We start from the raw sequence: 19,874 nt of genomic DNA, 5'->3' as shown, positions 1-19,874 counted from the left end.
GTCGTAGCTATTCAATTTATTCTATCGCTACCAAGCCGCACAACAATTCTTGAAACAACTTTTGCCAATGTTTATGCTAGTTCGGTAACATTAGCAACATAAATGGTGAAGCTCACTCCCGAAATTGCTTTGTCTCGCTGTCGATCATCAAATCTTGCTAATGTAAAAAAGCTCAATTGTTGGTAAGAAAATGTGATATGTGATAAAAAAATCGACCATTTATACATTATACATAATCCATAATGGGGGAGAGTGGGGCACATTGCAACGCGGGGCACGTTGAAACACTCTCCAAATTTCTTGCCTGTTTACATCATTTCAAATTTTTATTTCACTAATTAAAGACTTTTAGGTCATCTTATGAGATATCTTGATTGCATGAAATGAAAAGAACAGCAATTTAGGTGAGCCATGACTTTGTAAAATTTATTGGTAACTTTTTGCCCTTTTATTTTTATATATAAATTTAAAGAATTGCATATTTTTTGTACATCATCCCATGTTAACAATAGTCAGTGGAGGCAGCTAGAGACACGTTCTCTTCACATGCACCCTCCAACTTTATGATGTTACATCATCTTGAGTTGGGATAAGTTGCATTACGTTTAAATGATAAGAATAGAGGGGAAGTTGCAACATGTCGCAGATTGCCCCTCTATTTTGATAGAGGAAACAGCTCCAGTAGCATTGAAGCTGCTGTTTGATACAAACCTCTTTGATGTAGCTAAAGGTTAATCCTCAAGAAGAACCCCTAAATTTTTGGACAATATTGATATCATGACTGCAAATGATAACATAGGAAAAAAAGTTTGGTTTTCATATCAACATGTATATATATGTTTTGTTTTGCTGTGGAAGTTTGTTTGTAGTGATTGTTGTACACAGTGTTTTGAAGTTCATGGCAAACTCTTCTCAATTTTTTTGCACCGATAATTAGTGGAAATTTAAACTGTTTGACTGAAAATAATTTCAAGAAAACATAATTCTAAAACGAAAATTTACTATGAAAACCAAGGATGTTTCAACGTGCCTCATAAGGCGTTTTAACGTACCCCCTACTGGGGCACGTTGACACACCAATTATGCAATTAGTACTTTTGTGATATTTTCCAAAGTATACAACCAGCAGAATTGGCATTTGGCATACACATACAAAACATATTTCTGCATTCTTTGTGATTATCTACATTATATTCCAATATTTTAGGAAAACATTATAACCAAAAATGCATTTTTTGTTGCAACGTGCCCACCCTCCCCTACACTACAAATTACTAGGCTAATATACCTATACATTTATCTCTCTATAACATGCTACAACAAATTAGTTATAGATAACATTTAACTCTTTATAGCATACCACAACATACTACATACATTATACATTTATATCTCTATAACATACCACAGCATACTACTAACACAAGATATTCATATTTCTATAACATACCGCAACATACTACTAACACAAGATATTTATATCCCTATAACATACCACAGCATACTACTAACACAAGATTTTTATATCTCTATAACATACCACAACATACTACTAACACAAGATATTTATATCTCTATAACATACCACAGCATACTACTTACACAAGATATTTATATCCCTATAACATACCACAGCATACTACTAACACAAGATTTTTATATCTCTATAACATACCGCAGCATACTACTTACACAAGATATTTATATTTCTATAACATACCACAACATACTACTAACACAAGATATTTATATCTCTATAACATAACACAGCATACTACTTACACAATATATTTATATCTCTATAACATACCGCAGCATACTACTTACACAAGATATTTATATTTCTATAACATACCACAACATACTACTAACACAAGATATTTATATCTCTATAACATAACACAGCATACTACTTACACAAGATATTTATATTTCTATAACATACCACAACATACTACTAATACAAGATTTTTATATCTCTATAACATAACACAGCATACTACTAATACAAGATATTTATATCTCTATAACATAACACAGCATACTACTTACACAAGATATTTATATCTCTATAACATACCACAGCATACTACTTACACACTACGTTTATCTTTTGATTATGTACTACAACTTATTACTTTAGTACTTACACCATATATTTATCTCTATAGCGCACTACAACATACTGCTTTATTTATTTTAATTAAAGCTTTCATACAGTACGTTTAGTTCTCCTAAACCTAACTTTTTGAAGCTAATGCACACTAAAGACTCTTTACTGGCCGAAAATGTGTTTGTATCTCTAGACATACTACTTCCATCTTCAAATTTATGGTAAAACTATCAACTCTATGCTCCATTCAACTGGCCACCTGACGCTACAGTACTAGTGTCATAAATTTGTTATAGGAAACATTAGGTGGAGAAGTTGGGATATATATAATAATGAAGAATCAAATCATTTGTCATTTGATTTAGGTAATCCAAAATAAGAATTTTCACACTTTTAGGAGCAGTGACCTTGATGACATTTCTCTTATGAAAAGTCTGGTCAACGTCGAGATCGTTGGCTTAAGGTGAGAACTTACCTAAGCCAAATCATTCTCTCATTATATAATGTAGTATGCCTGTATAAAATGCTTACGACCTTCACCTTTGTATCTTTTGATAGCCATTTTCGCGCATCATTGATCAAACAACAGTTGATTAATATGCATGTGTGTTGAGATAGCTTATAATGATAGTTCCTGTATTGCTGGTCATTGAAGTCATCTTGTATCTATCCAACTCTGTTACAAAATTTTTAATTTAATTTAAAAAAACAACGCAAAATACCTACCAAATGACACATTGTTGTTGTTTATGCCGTTAGATAAACTTTCACGTTTCCTATTGTTTCTAGTGTTAATGACATTACAACTTTGGAACCGTTTCAAAACTGCAAGAATCTACAGGAACTTTATATCAGAAAGAATAAAATAGCTGATCTGAATGAAATATGCTATTTAAAAAAATTACCAAAGCTTCGAGCATTATGGCTGGCGGACAATCCATGTGCGACAGGAAGTTTGTATAGAATGACAGTGTTGAAGAACCTTCCAAACCTGACCAAACTTGATAACATTGGTGAGTTCATCACATACACGCAGATGGCGCTAACTCACCATGTATTATCGGTGCGCTGTACTCTATATGGCTGTAACGCTGCTATACGGCTATATCAGTGTTATGTGGTACATGTATGTTGTTGCAATAGTATTGTGTGACATGCGACTATAATAGTGATGTACAGCATATGGTTGTAACAGTACTATATGGTAGGTGGCTGTAATAGCGCTATGGAGTATCCAGTTGTAGCAGCACTATATGTTATGTTTCTTTAACAGGATTGTATAGTATACGGCTGCAAGAGTGCTGTATGATATATGATCACAAGCATAGCAGGTGAACTGAACACATTCATTGGGTAATCGGTATTCTTCTGCTAGTCAAATTGCTACTATTGACCATACCATGAACTCAGCAGACAGTAGGTTACTCTTGGAGCTCTGTCCATCCTCTAACTTTTACATAAGTACTCTCTTAGCATTTTGGTGTTCTTTTGGGCGCTATTATACATTTGCTAATTGGAATTTTTGCCTTTGGGTATGTGCAGTGGTTGAAAGTGAAGAACTGAACGATGCCCTTGAACAAGGTCTTGACCTCTGTTTACCTGACCGCCTTCCAGAGCTCTCTGAAGGGATAGAGTCTCAAACGAGTGAAAGCAAGTCTTTGGAAAATGGCGGCGGTGAATCTGGCAAAGCTCTCTCATTGGCTCAAACAAAGTTAGTGATGCTTTGTAGGTCGCAAGCTGCGTCAGTTTTAAAAATTAACTTACACAAAATTATATTAAATTGTATCAGAAAGTATCTGGTATTTTTCTATAATTTGCGATTGTTTTTGATGTTTGAAATGGTCTGACTGCCAGGATGTTTCAAGATTAAAATTGACAAAACTTGATCACGGTTGAAATGCTTGGATCAAGCAAAAGTGCGATTATGATGTCTCTAGTTGCAATGAGACCGACAGAATCGAGATGCGTAACGCAGCAACTCGAACACACTAGCTGATATGAAATATCGCAACGATAACAACTTGTGACATCATTATGTATGTATTTTTCTTTGAAGCATTTTAACTGCAATCAAATTTTGTCGATTTCAATCTTGAAACATCCTGGCACCTCAAACATCAAAAACATCAAATGGTAGAAAAATATTGATACTTTCTGATAAAATCTACTAAAATTTTGTCTGCAAGTTCATCTTTAGCTAACAGCTTTAGAGAAGGAGACTTCCATTTTGAGAATCGTAATACATATTACTACATAAAGTACAAATTTAACTCATTTAGAGTGCCATGTGTCCAATAGCATATTCACAATAATAGATGTAGAAAAGTTTTAAAGAATACTTAACTGTTCATTTTTCTCATCTGCATGAGAATCTATCTACACTCTGGTGTAGATAGATCTCAGAAACCCGTTGGTTGCTGAGAAAGAGAAAACCAGATAGGCATTCTTTCAAGTATTTACTAGATCCTTTGTTCGCAATGTTCCATTCAAATGTAGAGCATTCTTATTTTAGTAGTTGGGCTAAAAAAGTTTTTTAAACATCATCCAATTTTTTTAAGCCTATCAAAGGCAGGTGTTTGTGGATGCACAGTAACCTCGTCCAGTCAGCTGTCTTGGCGCAACTCACAAACTTTAAAGGAACTTGCTTTAAAAACTAGCCATTGTTTGCACTACGATTAAAAGGTTCAGCACTTCATAAATTAAATCATTAGATGCTCAGCCTTACTAGCCGCGTAATTAGGATGCTTCCTGTTTTTATTTGTAATTATTGAAAAAGAATGTTTCTTTATGAGTGGTAAATATACACAAATGTCAGTTTATGTAGAATTTATTAATCTGGTTTTATAGATGAGCACTCTGAGTGATATGGCGTACAGTTTCATCACTATGTACGCCATATCACTCAGACAGATAAATTCCGGCCACTAAACTCCACTAAACGCCATATCACTCAGTACACTAAACTCATTAAATGAGTGATTACTTTCGCAGCTATATTGCGTGCTACTGAACGATCAAATACATTCAGTGATGGGTTTGTCTGTTGGATTCCATGATGTATTCATCTGTTGGATTCAGTATGCATTCATCTGCTGGATTCATTGATGTATTCGCCTGCTAGATTCAGTGATGTATTTGTCTGCTGGATACAGTGATGTATTTGTCTGCTGGATACAGTGATGTATTTATCTGTTGGATTCAGTGATATATTTATCCGTTATATTCAGTGATGTATTCGTCTGCTAGATTCAGTGATGTATTTATCTGGTAGATTCAGTGATATATTTATTGGCTGGATTCAGTAATATATTTATCCGTTATATTCAGTGATGTATTCATCTGCTGGATTCAGTGATGTATTCGTCTGCTGGATTCAGTGATGTATTTGTCGGCTGGATTCAGTGATGTATTTATCTGGTAGATTCAGTGATATATTTATCGGCTGGATTCAGTAATATATTTATCCGTTATATTCAGTGATGTATTCGTCTGCTGGATTCAGTGATGTATTTATCTGCTGGATTCAGTGATGTATTCGTCTGCTGGATTCAGTGATATATTCGTCTGCTAGATTCAGTGATATATTTATCTATTGTTCATACAATTAGTAATTAAGCTATTCACAACACACTTTGAACTGATTTCTGAACATAAAATGTAAGTAAAAGGCCACATACATTGCTATTTCCCCACACTGCGCAACCATAAACTTGTGTAAATTGATTAAAATTGTTAGCTTTTCATGCCTAGTTGGACAGTGCAATTTATGTGAAGTGTTGATGAGGTATTCTTAACAGGGAATAATAAATATATAGTTAGATGAGTGAATTAATTTTCATTGCTACATGCGAATTTTTTTACTTGACCATCAGACTGATTACAATGTTAAACCTTTTATCTGAGTTTAACAGCTAAACTTTATGCCGAGTGCTGCCTGAACATCCTAACCAGAAATATTGTAAGTTGTATGAGGAAGTTTGTGCTGAGTTATTTGATGTTTCATTACTACATAATATTGGTAAACATCGGAATTGCAATTGGGGTCATAGCGAGTTTTTACGAAAGTTAGGTGTGGGGTTACCAATAGCTGCTGAATTAAATTGCACATTAAAAAGAGTGTTTTAGCTATACCTTAATAGCAAGAGCTGCCTCATCATCTGAAACGCAGAGGGCATTCTCAACTGTTTTTTTCTCAATGGTCAGCCAGCTGATTACTCATTCATGGAGTACTCCAAAAACCTTTTCTTACATGGTTTGCTCTATGGAACAACAGTAATTGTCGTTACTCTGGTTATTGTGGTTCTTTAGTAAGGTGAGAGAAGAGCTTGGACTGAAGCCTCTTGCAGAAGGTGCCATGGGCAGTCCAGCACGCCGAGGAACTGAATCCAGTGATAAGGTAGGGTGCTTAGTGACTAAACCAACTAGACACCAGTTATTACTCTCAGTAATAAACATGCAATTTTGCTATCTAGTTTTGCGAAATAAATCTCGCTTTTTTTCTTACAAGGTTGGGTACAGCTTAGAATTTCACCAGCTGCTGAGGAACAGTATTGAAAAATGATGTGAAAATTAATTAGTACCCTTGTACTTACTTATTAATAACTTGTAAAACTGTCGCCCTGTATATATAACAGTTGTATCTTTAGAGTAAGTTAGCTAAAGATTCCATATAGGGTGTTATTAAAGATGGCCACCTCTTTTTCAGAGTGATAACATATTGCAGTCAGTCTTGCTGCTAGTAAAAGAGCTGGATGGGGATGGGCTGAACTCGGTAGTTCAAGCCTGCAAAGCAAGGCTAGAGACACTCTGACAATCTTCTCTATTGGTCAAGTAAAATATGGTTGCACAAGTTATGCTGTTCAGCTTTGGCCACCCCTACTTATCTCAGAGTATCGCTAAATATGAATTCCAGTGGGTCATATATTTTCTGTAGTCTTACAGCTGCATCAATAACTTTTGTGACTTTTGATAATGAGCACGAATGAGAGTTCAATTCTACGATTGGCTTATAAATACGCGCAGTAGCAATCATAAAGCCACTGTCAGCTGCTTTATTATTAATAGAGCTCTCTATAGCAGTAACTGTTACACCTATGTGATGCCACTGTCAGCTGCTTTATTATTAATAGAGCTCTCTATAGCAGTAACTGTTACACCTATGTGATGCCACTGTCAGCTGCTTTATTATTAATAGAGCTCTCTATAGCAGTAACTGTTACACCTATGTGATGCCCTTCTGACAAAACAAACAATATTTCCACTTTTTGACTCACTTATATTTCCTTTTGGGTAACCTTAGCTCACTTTTAGGAATCAGTTGGCTACATTCGTTTTACAGCTTTTTGTTCCAATGACGAGCACGACTGGAGTTCGTAAAAGAATTACCCTGCGCATGGCACCTTTGTCTCAGTTAACTTGCCGCACATGCTCAAAGCTTTTACATTATATTGCCCTATGTTATTGCCTGAGTATCATTACTGTCTCATCTATCTTCTGCTTCATACACGCGAGAATTGTATCCGATATTATATGGCATTCAAATTAGCTTTTAATGGATGTAAGAAAATGTAATTTTATTGCCACAGAATATAATAAATTATTTACAGATTATATACAGTAATCAGAATATTTGAGAAATAAAAAGTACAAGATAATAAATTGGATGTTTGTCAACATCAGATAATATTCTGTGCCGGTATGGTGTATTGCATGGAGAACTGATCATGTATGAGAAATAGCTGTACTGCTTCATTTGCGATGATGTCTAAAACAAAGCATTTCAGCATAAACTTGCATACAGAATTTGAAATATTTGGTGCTAGATAAAAAAGTAACAACTAGTGGTTCACCCATGGTAGGCAAAATACAGTTAACACTTGGAAGCCTAACCTTGTATACACAAGAAAGTCCCCTGATCCCCATTGACACCTTTCAATAATTGTGAAATCACTTAGAATAGTATAATGCCTTTTGAACTGAGTATCATTTTGAAGCTCTAAGCTTGCAGAACACAATGAAAAAACGAAGCCAATATAGTAGCTTTTTTCACGATCTTTCAAAGAAGAGATGTTTCAGAGGTGATTGAAGAAATATAACCGTTGGTATGGACCGAGCCTGATAGAGTGTGCATACTTTTTATGAATAGAAAATCAAATAGTTTTCGTGAGAAATCCTTGTTGCTGAGGAGATATTTTCTAGGTTTGTCTATTTACTATTCAGATTTTCATTACTGGAACTTTTAATCAGAATATCGTTAGACACTAATGTTCTGTCAACAGCCATTTTTTATTTCTTTGTTAGTAAGAAATCCCCTCGGTATTTTAACAATATTTTGAGAACTAACGGATCAATCACCCTGAAACGTCGGAATCCTAATAGAAACATATATCACAAAAAACGATGAAAAGATTATTATCCTACATGCACCGTCGACTTGCAAATTAGAAATTACACTAAAAATATGTACAAGAACAAGAGACTGAAAGTTCATAATGCTACGCGAACCAGAAGTGCAGAAAAACAAAACTCAGGCTTAGGATCAGGTCGGAAAAATTTTCCCCCAATTATCTCAGGCCTAACCTTCAAATTAGCTTTTAATGGATGTAAGAAAATGTAATTTTATTGCCACAGAATATAATAAATTATTTACAGATTATATACAGTAATCAGAATATTTGAGAAATAAAAAGTACAAGATAATAAATTGGATGTTTGTTAACATCAGATAATATTCTGTGCCGGTATGGTGTATTGCATGGAGAACTGATCATGTATGAGAAATAGCTGTACTGCTTCATTTGCGATGATGTCTAAAACAAAGCATTTCAGCATAAACTTGCTTACAGAATTTGAAATATTTGGTGCTAGATAAAAAAGTAACAACTAGTGGTTCACCCATGGTAGGCAAAATACAGTTAACACTTGGAAGCCTAACCTTGTATACACAAGAAAGTCCCCTGATCCCCATTGACACCTTTCAATAATTGTGAAATCACTTAGAATAGTATAATGCCTTTTGAACTGAGTATCATTTTGAAGCTCTAAGCTTGCAGAACACAATGAAAAAACGAAGCAAATATAGTAGCTTTTTTCACGATCTTTCAAAGAAGAGATGTTTTAGAGGTGATTGAAGAAATATAACCGTTGATATGGACCGAGCCTGATAGAGTGTGCATACTTTTTATGAATAGAAAATCAAATAGTTTTCGTGAGAAATCCTTGTTGCTGAGGAGAAATTTTCTAGGTTTGTCTATTTACTATTCAGATCTTCATTACTGAAACTTTTAATCAGAATATCGTTAGACACTAATGTTCTGTCAACAGCCATTTTTTATTTCTTTGTTAGTAAGAAATCCCCTCGGTATTTTAACAATATTTTGAGAACTAACGGATCAATCACCCTGAAACGTCGGAATCCTAATAGAAACATATATCACAGAAAATGATGAAAAAATTATTATCCTACATGCACCGTCGACTTGCAAATTAGAAATTACACTAAAAATATGTACAAGAACAAGAGACTGAAAGTTCATAATGCTACGTGAACCAGAAGTGCAGAAAAACAAAACTCAGGCTTAGGATCAGGTCGGAAAAATTTTCCCCCAATTATCTCAGGCCTAACCTTCAAGCGTTAAATCAGATCATTGATAGTTTACAACCATAGCTATATAAACCTAGATTGGCCAATAGGGAAAAGCCTATCAGACTTAAATAGCATGAATTGCATGTTGCACACAAATCATGAGCCATCAGGGCTTTATTTGCCACCCCTCTCCTATCCCCCTTCTCTCTTTTCCCCTTCTCCTAAGAAGAAGGGAAAGGGGAAAAGAGAGAAGGGGAAAAGAGAGAAGGGGAAAAGGAGAGGGGGGCAAATAGCCCACCCACCCGAAGAGCCAGACCCTTGCTAGGTAAAAGATTAATATCATGTCGAACTAAGCATGACTAAATATGATGAGCCTGTGAAATTTTGATCTGATCAGGGAAGTGGAATCAGTGGCTTTCTTAGCTAGAGCTGGAATGAGACCAAGGAATGCAGGGTCGAGCCAGACTCAGGGTCAGCAATGAGGGCCAAGATCGGGTCGGACCGGGTCAGCATGCGCGTTTTTTTATTCATTTAAGGTTAAGAGATAGTTCTATTACAGCCTAATGTTGTGACATCAATAACCTAAGATAAAAGAACCCATTATCACACCAATCATTATATTTTGTGGCTTGGTTTATAGATGCAATTTACAATTTATGGCTAGACATTGGTGGATCAATGCTATTCAATGGGTGATAGATTAATGGCATGATTTGGCTAGTGTTTTTATTAGATTTTATTTTCAACTGCTATTATAATCAACAAGAGATTAATTAAGAAATACTTTGCAAATATAGAAATGGATAACCTAGCATAGTGAAAAGCAAAAATCCATCACTTCCCTAAAATTTTTGGTATTAGTGAAAGAAACTAAAAATAAAATAAATTTGCTGGATTGAAGGTTCTTAGACACGCTTTTAAGTTCCTCAGGATGCCTTCGTTGTAAATGCCTCAATAGTATTGAGGTGGACCCTTCTTTGTAACTTAACTTGCTTTCGCATATTGTACAAATAACTTGGTATTTCCCTTTCTTGACCGGCTTCCTCATGAACTCCCAGACCACCAACATATTGATTATTTCTTGCCGAAAAACGTTGTGAAACCTATAGTCCAAAGACTATTGTCGCAGACGTAAAAATATAGTCTGAACTCACCTTGTTTTATTTCGCCTGGTCCTTTCGCGCTAGGACTATACGCGACTTCATTTCAATCGCACTTAAAAATCGATATACAATCGCTTTCATTTAGCCATAACCTACCCGTGTCTTTGTATAAGAAGACCCGAGGGTCGGGTGGCCCGACCAGGACACCTCTGACCCGGTGGGTCAAGACCAGACGAGCTACCCGTGCCAGCTCTGTTCTTAGCTTCATAATGTGCCCTAATCGAAATATATCTCTTTGCTATCTCACGAGCTAGGCTACTAGCATGAAGATTACACTTAAACAGTAGCATGATGTTGAACCTCAGCAACCTCTCCATGGTGGCAATTAGTGCTAGCCTGGGAAAGTTTGTCACCAACCCAGCACTACTAAGCAACACTCTCATCTGCTTTCTCACTGTGGTTGCAAACCTCAATCACCACAGGTGATGACAAAGTCAACCCACCACGATTCTTAACTGTGATTAGGGAATTCGTTGCTTGGTTGACATCATAGTTGGTAACATCCACGATGCTAATGATACAATCATTACACTTCAGCTTTAGTGACCGAGATACATAGCCAGTTGTAAAATAATCATTCTGTCTCATTTTTGACTTAAGACATACTTGCATATTCATATTTAGTCATGTTTAGTTCAGCATGATATTAGTCTATTTACCTAGCCAGGGTTTGGCTCTTCGGGTGGGTGCGCTATTTGCCCCCCTCTCCTTTCCCTCTTCTCTCTTTTCCCATTCTCCCTTCCCAATTCTTCTTGGGAGAAGAGGGAAGGCGAAAAGAGAGAAGAGGGATAGGAGAGGGGGTGGCAAATAAAGCCCTGATGGCTCATGATTTGTGTGCAACATTTCATAACTTTTATAGTTTTAATCTATGGTGGTTATCAGATATTATCACAATCGCTTTGGCTTACTGGATGATGTATCCAAGAAGGTTTTTATGTGAAAATAAATGTGTTTTTGTCACCTTCTCCTCATTAGCTCCATTGTAAACAACAGTGCAGCCAAGCATTAGGTACAATACAATGACGTAACGTCATGCTATTTAAGTCTGACAAGGCAACCAATGGGAATGGCTATTATTGGCCAATCTAGGTTTATATATCTATGTTTACAACCTACCACATGACAATGAAATATTAGTCAAGTAAATACCTGGAAAATATACAACTAAAGAATGGTATCTCAAAAGAAGCACTCTGCTGCTACAATTAGCAAGTCAATGCAGATCAGAACTTACCTAAATATCGATAGATTGTAAACTGACTGAAAATACCTAATGCATACAATAGACTAAGTAATACCTAGTGTATATAGTAGACTATAAGTAATACCTAGTATATATAGTAGACTATAAGTAATACCTAGTATATACAGTAGACCAGGGGTGCCCAACCAGTCGATCGCGATCTACCAGTCGATCTTCAAGTGCTTGGCAGTCGATCGCGGGATGATTTTAGGATAACATATAATTACAACATAAAATAATAATTATTCACTAACTAGCAGCAACTACTATTGCTGCACAGCACTTTACTAAACTACTGCACTAAAAAAGTAGTTTTAATAATAACATTATTTACCTATTATCGTTGTTTATGTATAGTCGTGTTTGATTGTGTATTTCAAGACCAACAAAAATACACGTGAACGCCATTCATAAGTTCCCAGCACAGGACCGCAGAAAAGGCCGATAGGTCCGCACTCGATACAAAACCGTGTATAGTTCTTCATGCACCCAAAATAACTTTTGTTAAAATGTTATGCAGCTTTCTGCTAGCAGTCGATCTCGTTTTTTCTTTTTGAATAAAAACATAAACCCATAAATGAGTGTTAAGACAAATCTGAAACGACAAAAAACCTATCACTTCCACAAGGAATGGGAAGAGGATTATTTCTTTGTCATTTCCAACTCTAAATGCATGTGCCTCATCTGCCAAGCCATCATCTCGCTTCCTAGAGAAGGTAGAGAATGAATGTTTTTCCTTTAAAATTATGTTACTTACTGGATCACTGCATTATATAAGCATATATGTGGAACTTAATAAAGGTGATAGGCTCACCACTACAGGCTCAAGTTTGTTTTTAATTTTTTGTTTCGGGGCTTCGCTAGACTAGTCGATCTTTGAAGGCAGGCAAATATAAAAGTAGATCACATGTCTAAAAAGGTTGAGCACCGCTGCAGTAGACTATAAGTAATACCTAGTATATACAGTAGACTATAAGTAATACCTAGTATATACAGTAGACTATAAGTAATACCTAGTATATACAGTAGACTATAAGTAATACCTAGTATATACAGTAGACTATAAGTAATACCTAGTATATACAGTAGACTATAAGTAATACCTAGTATATATAGTAGACTATAAGTAATACCTAGTATATACAGTAGACTATAAGTAATACCTAGTATATACAGTAGACTATAAGTAATACCTAGTATATACAGTAGACTATAAGTAATACCTGGTATATACAGTAGACTATAAGTAATACCTAGTATATACAGTAGACTATAAGTAATACCTAGTATATACAGTAGACTATAAGTAATACCTAGTATATACAGTAGACTATAAGTAATTCCTAGCATATACAGTAGACTAAGTAATACCTAGTATATATAGTAGACTATAAGTAATACCTAGTATATACATTAGGCTATAAGTAATACCTAGTATATATAGTAGACTATAAGTAATACCTAGTATATATAGTAGACTATAAGTAATACCTAGTATATACAGTAGACTAAGTAATACCTAGTATATACATTAGGCTATAAATAATACCTAGTATATACAGTAGACTAAGTAATACCTAGTATATACATTAGGCTATAAGTAATACCTAGTATATACAGTAGACTATAAGTAATTCCTAGCATATACAGTAGACTAAGTAATACCTAGTATATATAGTAGACTATAAGTAATACCTAGTATATATAGTAGACTATAAGTAATATCTGGTATATACAGTATATAAATACTCACTACAGACAATCTTGTCAACTGGTAATGCAATAGCTGTAAGAAAGTTATGCAGACGCTTATTGTCAATAGTCACATCATGGAATCGGGTTTTATTTCTTTTGGTTTGTACAGCGGTGCCCTGAGATTGAGATGAGCTCATTTCTTCTACAATAAGCCAAAGTGAACTTGTTGAGACTACAAGCTACGACTTTGAATGAAGTAGTTGTGTGGTATCTTGTTACCAAGCCTTTAACAATAGTCTGAGAGGATGTAGTAAGGTTTAGGTTAACGATCTATAAAAAAATGCATAAACATGAATGTATGGATGTTTACATACGCTTGTCTATTTTCAAAAAAGCTTAGCATAGTGGTTTTGCAGTTATATATGCATATGCTACTCATATTTTCTTATATATACATGTACATGTATATAGAAGACTATACTATAAGTACCTGTACTTATATCTATGTACATGTATATAAGTCTCAGTGTTTGTCTGACATCTGTTGTTTGTGTGTCCACTTATAGCGATATAGTTTTAGGAATAAAAAATCCATTTTGCACTGGTTTTAAATTCAGCACCTCTAGTTCTGGAGACAGGTGAGCTAACCCGCTAAGCCACACAGCCGACTTGCAATACAATGGAATAATTGTACACATACTTACTAATTCAGTTAAAATAGCGGGCTTCACAGCTTTTATAATTATCGCAGGTTTAGCAATATATGCAAGTTAAGTTACTAGCTTTAGTTACTAAAATTGACTAATTTGCTATTGGCTAATTATTAGTCAACACAGCTAATGGCAACTACCTTACCTGTCATTGTTTATAAGCCGTTTTCTTTATTATCCGTGTAATACCGGGCATTCATCTATTGCATCTTTAACCCTAAAAACCCATTTCTTCCATATCATGTTATCGTTGTACATAATCTGTAATCTCGGAAAACAAGCTTTTTCATATCTTACAACTACTATTAATAACTTTAATATAATGTTATTATGATAATGATAATATAGCAATCATGAAGATATAAAAACAGCTATGTTAAAGCATCAGTCAGAATCACTCTCAACTTGTTCAGGTAATTCCATTGCATTGTTTAAAATAGAAAATGTGTACTTGCTATGCGTGGTCAAGTACTGTACTTTCAAAGGAAAAACAAGTTCGTATATGACTTGGCATTGCACGGGTATTAAAAAACAGCTTATAAACAGTGGCAGGTAATGTAGTTGCCTGTCACTTGCCATTAGCCTGGTACACCGCCAATGGCTAATTTGAGCACGCTAGTATCTGTATTGCTTAACTTACCAGTAAGAGCCGTGAGAGTAAGCTCTAGTGATATTAATGCAGAGTCGCTATGCTATTTCAACCTAGATAACCAGTCATATCGCCCAATACATCTCACGTAGCTCAGTTGGTCAACTTTTTTCCTAGTGAAACAGAGGTTCTGAGATCAAATATTCTGCAATACGGATTCTTCATTCAAAGATTTTAATAGCTATAGCTGGTCAGATCGAATCATGGACTGACTAACAGATGGACAGACACTGAGATTTATACATATACTAGCTGTGCTACTCTGCGTTGCCCAGGTAATAGAAAAGTTTTGTACAGAAAATTGATTTGTATTCAATTTATAACCACATTTGCCATTCTAACTTTCAAACTACTGAACATATCATGAGAAGTGTTTTGTCTTATAAACAATGAGAAGTAGTGAGAGTTGCTCACTATTAGCCTGCGTGCTATTAGCCAGTACGTTTAATAATGTGAGCGAACAGCTTCTCATGACATTATGCAATGACCAGCAAAGCCGTTCGCAAAGCCGTTACATATTTGCTCTCATATAATGACTTATATTGGCAAGCTAGCAATTCAATTTCTGTAGTCTAGTGGGTAGGGCGTCCGACTGGTGAATGGCTGAGTCTGAGGTTGAATCTTCTTCGGTTCAGAATATTTATTCCAAGATTATAAGATCTATAGCCGGAATGTATACCAACATATCCACATACAGACATACTTTAAGAAATATAGAAGAAGATAGATAAGAAGAGCCAGGAATTTAAATTTTCAAGGTGCCATCAGAGGAAATGAGAAAATTGCAAAACTTGAACAATAATAAAATAGGGTAGGTATTCTTTCATATCCTCTCGTTTCAATTTGTCCTCCATGATGCTAACTACGTCTTGTATTCTGCAGACCCTTTTTAGTTCTAGAATCCCGTAGCAAGTATGAAAATACTTACTCCAATTGGCCTGTAGCAAGTCTTTGAAGGACACACTCACCAAAGCCATTTCTGATTTGATCTTCAGAATAAGGTCGCCATTCTGATTGGCGCTCACACACTGCAAATATCGAATCATCTAATTATTAATTGGCTTTATTTGCATCAGTATATCCTAGTTGATACAAAAGTATACCTGCACTCAATGTAGACCATTTAACTTACGGAATGCTTCAAGTTTTTAACTGTAAGACAGCTGGCTCTTCAACATCACAATATCAGAAGGAATACGCTTTTGCATGTTGCTCTTCAGTTTTTAGAGTTTGAGTATTTGAGTTTAGGTATTTGAATTTGACAGTTGCTCTACAACTGTCAGCTTTAAATACTCTTTTACTCTGCAGTTATACTGACTAATTTCATATCATTTAATAAACAACGTTTAACACACAAGCAGGCTTATACATATACATCAAAAACACCTCACAGATTGTTTATAGACTGATACCTCTGTGAGCTTTTTTCGGCCGAGGTCTACAGACATTGTATTTATGTAGCACAGGAGGAATTGTGGTTGAATTGTGGTTGGATGCTCGTCCTAATCTCACAATGGTTCTTGTATGACTTGAACCTTCGACCTACTGACCACATGTCGGCACCCGAACTGCTGAACCCCGTATACCAAATTTATTTATTTTACAAACTAATGCTTGAGGGTATAAGAAAAAACAGATGTGAAGTGAAATGGCAAATTGAAAGTTGTCCCACTTTTTTTCATAACATATGCTACCGAAGTAGCATATGTTATGTAGTATGTTATGTTATGCATATGTTATGTATATGTATACCTGTTATGCCATGTTATATGCAGTACCTTAGTGCTCGCTTGCTTCTGCTATAAAGACAGTTGTTAGCTTGAGCAGTGCTGCTCAAGTGTGGTTTTCTTTGCAATAGTAATGACTAAGACTTCACAAAATAGTTTCTTATAGAGATGACACAGCTATTAAAACTGGTAAAATAGAATTTTTTCAACTATTTGTAAAATGGTCAAAAAAGGCACTGCCATAGGCCAGTGTAGATTGATGAACTCATTAACCCTAAAAAACTGCTCAAGTTTTACTTTATAAATACGGACAACAACTACGCTCAGCTCCTTGCATTTTTTATCTTTCTAACCTGAAAAGTACTAAAAAAATTTCTAATTCTACTTTCACTTGTCTCCTTCCCATATATAATTCTTAGAGTTGTCCTCCCTATCAAGACATTGCTCACCAAAACATTGCTGATGTTTTTAAGCCTCTCAATCACAGTTTTCATAGTTTTGAGAGGTGGAAGATAGAGGCTAACTTCAAACTCTGGAATATCTGGTTCTTTATACTCATCCCATAGTCTGCTTGGAATAATGCGAATTGGTATATCGTGTACTATCATACGTCCATTACTGTTTAGAGAAGGCTGTAAGCAATAAATAATAAAGCTAACATGAATTAATATATACAGGTACTTGAATAAAAATGGGTAACAGATAAATTGTTGGTAGATAATACCAATAAATTAACATAAACTATGAACCTGCAGATGATTTGTAAGGTGGTTGCTAGACATCACAGATATGTCAGTGCATAGCATTTCGATATCTCATGTGACCAAAGGTTAGCAAGCCTACATAATGTTAAATAGCATTCAAAGTGCTACTTAAGTACATTTTAAACAAGAAATATTTGTGTAAAAATCACAAGCATCAACTTTATTACTCCAACTCATTTCACAATATATCACTATATAATTTCCATTTTGATAACATTTGTACATAAGTGACACACATTTATCTACACAATGGTACAATCAAGTTATTGTTGTTAATGTGAGAAGTTTATTTGCATAAAACCTCTGGCCCATAACAAAACCACATTTTTTATTTTGTCATCTACTTTTAAAATTTTCAAAGAACAGTAGCCTACTTTCAAAGAACGGTACTTTGTAGCACAAATAATTTCAAATAAGTAATTTTGGATATGGGCATATTTTTAGTTAATATAAAATGTAATGATTGTCAAAAAAGGTCATAGTATAAAGCATATTTTTATAAATACTGATTCTGATGAATTCAACTTTATACAACCTCAAAAACGCTCAATTAGCTATATATTCGCCTGGTTGACAACAAAAATATTTAAGCGCCTTCCATAACAATTTATGCAAGTACTTCAGAATTTAAAAATATATCTAACAAAAAAATCAATGACCTTTAACATGTGGCTGCCAAGCTGAACCCAAACACACTAGTTTAATAGATATATTTGTGCCTTTCAGCTCGTCTAGATGTAATAGCAATTATACTTTAGCATATGAAATACTCACAAAAACTTGATAGCTTGTAAAATATGAACTGAGTTAACATAAAGTTGCTTTTTCCTACAATGAGTGTTCTAATCATATAACCGCTAGGACGACATAAATTTTTATTAAGAGTAAAATACAAATTCAACAACCAGATTAAACTGAAATATTCAGGACTGGCTTAACAACCAACCTGTACAACTTCAAGGGTCAAACAGGCAGTTGCCTTTTGTGTTAGCTTGATACGCAGCACTTTTGCCTGCAGAGCAGATTTCAATGAGTGCGCAAATGTATCCATGGCAACCTCCATATAAGTTTCATTGCGCTCCCCATGACCAACGAATTCATAACTTGAACAGAAGTTACCCTGTAATAAAATCATTACGACTTAAGCATGATTTGAATATATGTTTCACATCTCGATATGTTTTGTACACCTGCTTGATATGCTGATAGTAATGACATGCTTCGAAATACTAAAAACTAAAGCTTTTGTGACCTCAAACTAGCAGTTTACATCATCTAGAAACTCTAATTCATACCATAGCATTTTCATGCAAGATTATCGCAAAGACAATATCACATAAAAATGAACATTGCTAATTAATGCTACACATCCTTAATGGTCTAGCTTACCTGAGGTAGTTCACACCAGAGGTTTGTTCCACCATTGAGTTGATTTTCCGTAAGAATAAAATACAACTTTGATGTTGTCAGTCTTATTACACATGATTTTGATAGCCTAGATACCCCTTGTACAAACTCTGTAAAACATTAAGACAAAGTTAGACAACTTCACTAATAGCTGTCACAGCTAAATGGTTTGTATTGAAATCAACATGAATCATGCAATGAGATACATTTAGACAAGAAGTAATAGCCATGTAGTGCACCATATTAGTACTATATATTAATACTGACAATCAGATGATGAGCTTACAAAAATCCCAGCAGTGAAGTTATTAGCCCAGCACTGCTGGCCTAGGGTAATCTTGAATACGATACCTATACATACGATGCTAACATCTGTAAGGAATTTTATGCACGTTACCATCGTTGGTAAATGTAAGCGCGCGATATAAATACACAAATCATCCGTTGAAGACTTTCTTTACAGTTATCCCTGGAATAGTGATGTAAAAAACATGGACTTCTTTATCTCTACATTAACTATTGTCTTCTTAATGAAAAACGCCAATTGTATCATATATCAAAACAATATTTTAAATCGCTTTACATCACATACTCAAACGTTAGCTGATGAGCATCATCTGTCGTTAGAACACTCACTAGAAAGGGCCGTTATCGCATTAATATCAAGAAACGTAGCCTTGAATCTCATATTAGTGATGGAAATTGCAGTAGTAATAAAAGTGTTGTTTTAATTAATCCTATGCTGCAATGCCTGTCATTCTGCTGCAGACTTTTCAGAGCGCGACATAGTCTTACAAATGTTTTAGCAATAATCGCCA

At 35.0% G+C, this 19,874-nt stretch overlaps 2 protein-coding genes across 2 annotated transcripts; one reads left to right on the top strand and one right to left on the bottom strand.

Annotated features, from left to right (window-relative positions):
• Positions 1-39: 39 nt before the first annotated feature.
• On the top strand, positions 40-7,341 carry LOC137406066 (cilia- and flagella-associated protein 410-like). The gene is made up of 6 exons (XM_068092592.1): positions 40-182; positions 2,511-2,576; positions 2,903-3,126; positions 3,656-3,824; positions 6,422-6,509; positions 6,819-7,341. The coding sequence occupies exons 1-6, from the start codon at positions 103-105 to the stop codon at positions 6,921-6,923; spliced, it is 732 nt and encodes a 243-aa protein (XP_067948693.1). The 5' UTR covers positions 40-102; the 3' UTR covers positions 6,924-7,341.
• Positions 7,342-8,643: 1,302 nt separating this feature from the next.
• Positions 8,644-19,839, bottom strand: LOC137386029 (checkpoint protein HUS1-like). Its single transcript, XM_068072682.1, has 7 exons — positions 19,693-19,839; positions 19,039-19,166; positions 18,596-18,769; positions 17,335-17,517; positions 16,087-16,186; positions 13,858-14,001; positions 8,644-8,922 (listed from the first exon to the last, which is right to left on the bottom strand). The coding sequence occupies exons 1-7, from the start codon at positions 19,742-19,744 to the stop codon at positions 8,834-8,836; spliced, it is 870 nt and encodes a 289-aa protein (XP_067928783.1). The 5' UTR covers positions 19,745-19,839; the 3' UTR covers positions 8,644-8,833.
• Between the last annotated feature and the right edge of the window lie 35 nt (positions 19,840-19,874).

The sequence above is a fragment of the Watersipora subatra genome, chromosome 1, assembly GCF_963576615.1.
Source record: "Watersipora subatra chromosome 1, tzWatSuba1.1, whole genome shotgun sequence".
In the NCBI taxonomy this organism is placed as follows: domain Eukaryota; kingdom Metazoa; phylum Bryozoa; class Gymnolaemata; order Cheilostomatida; family Watersiporidae; genus Watersipora; species Watersipora subatra.
Note: the sequence above shows the minus strand (reverse complement) of the source record. Positions and strands in the feature narration are given on the sequence as shown.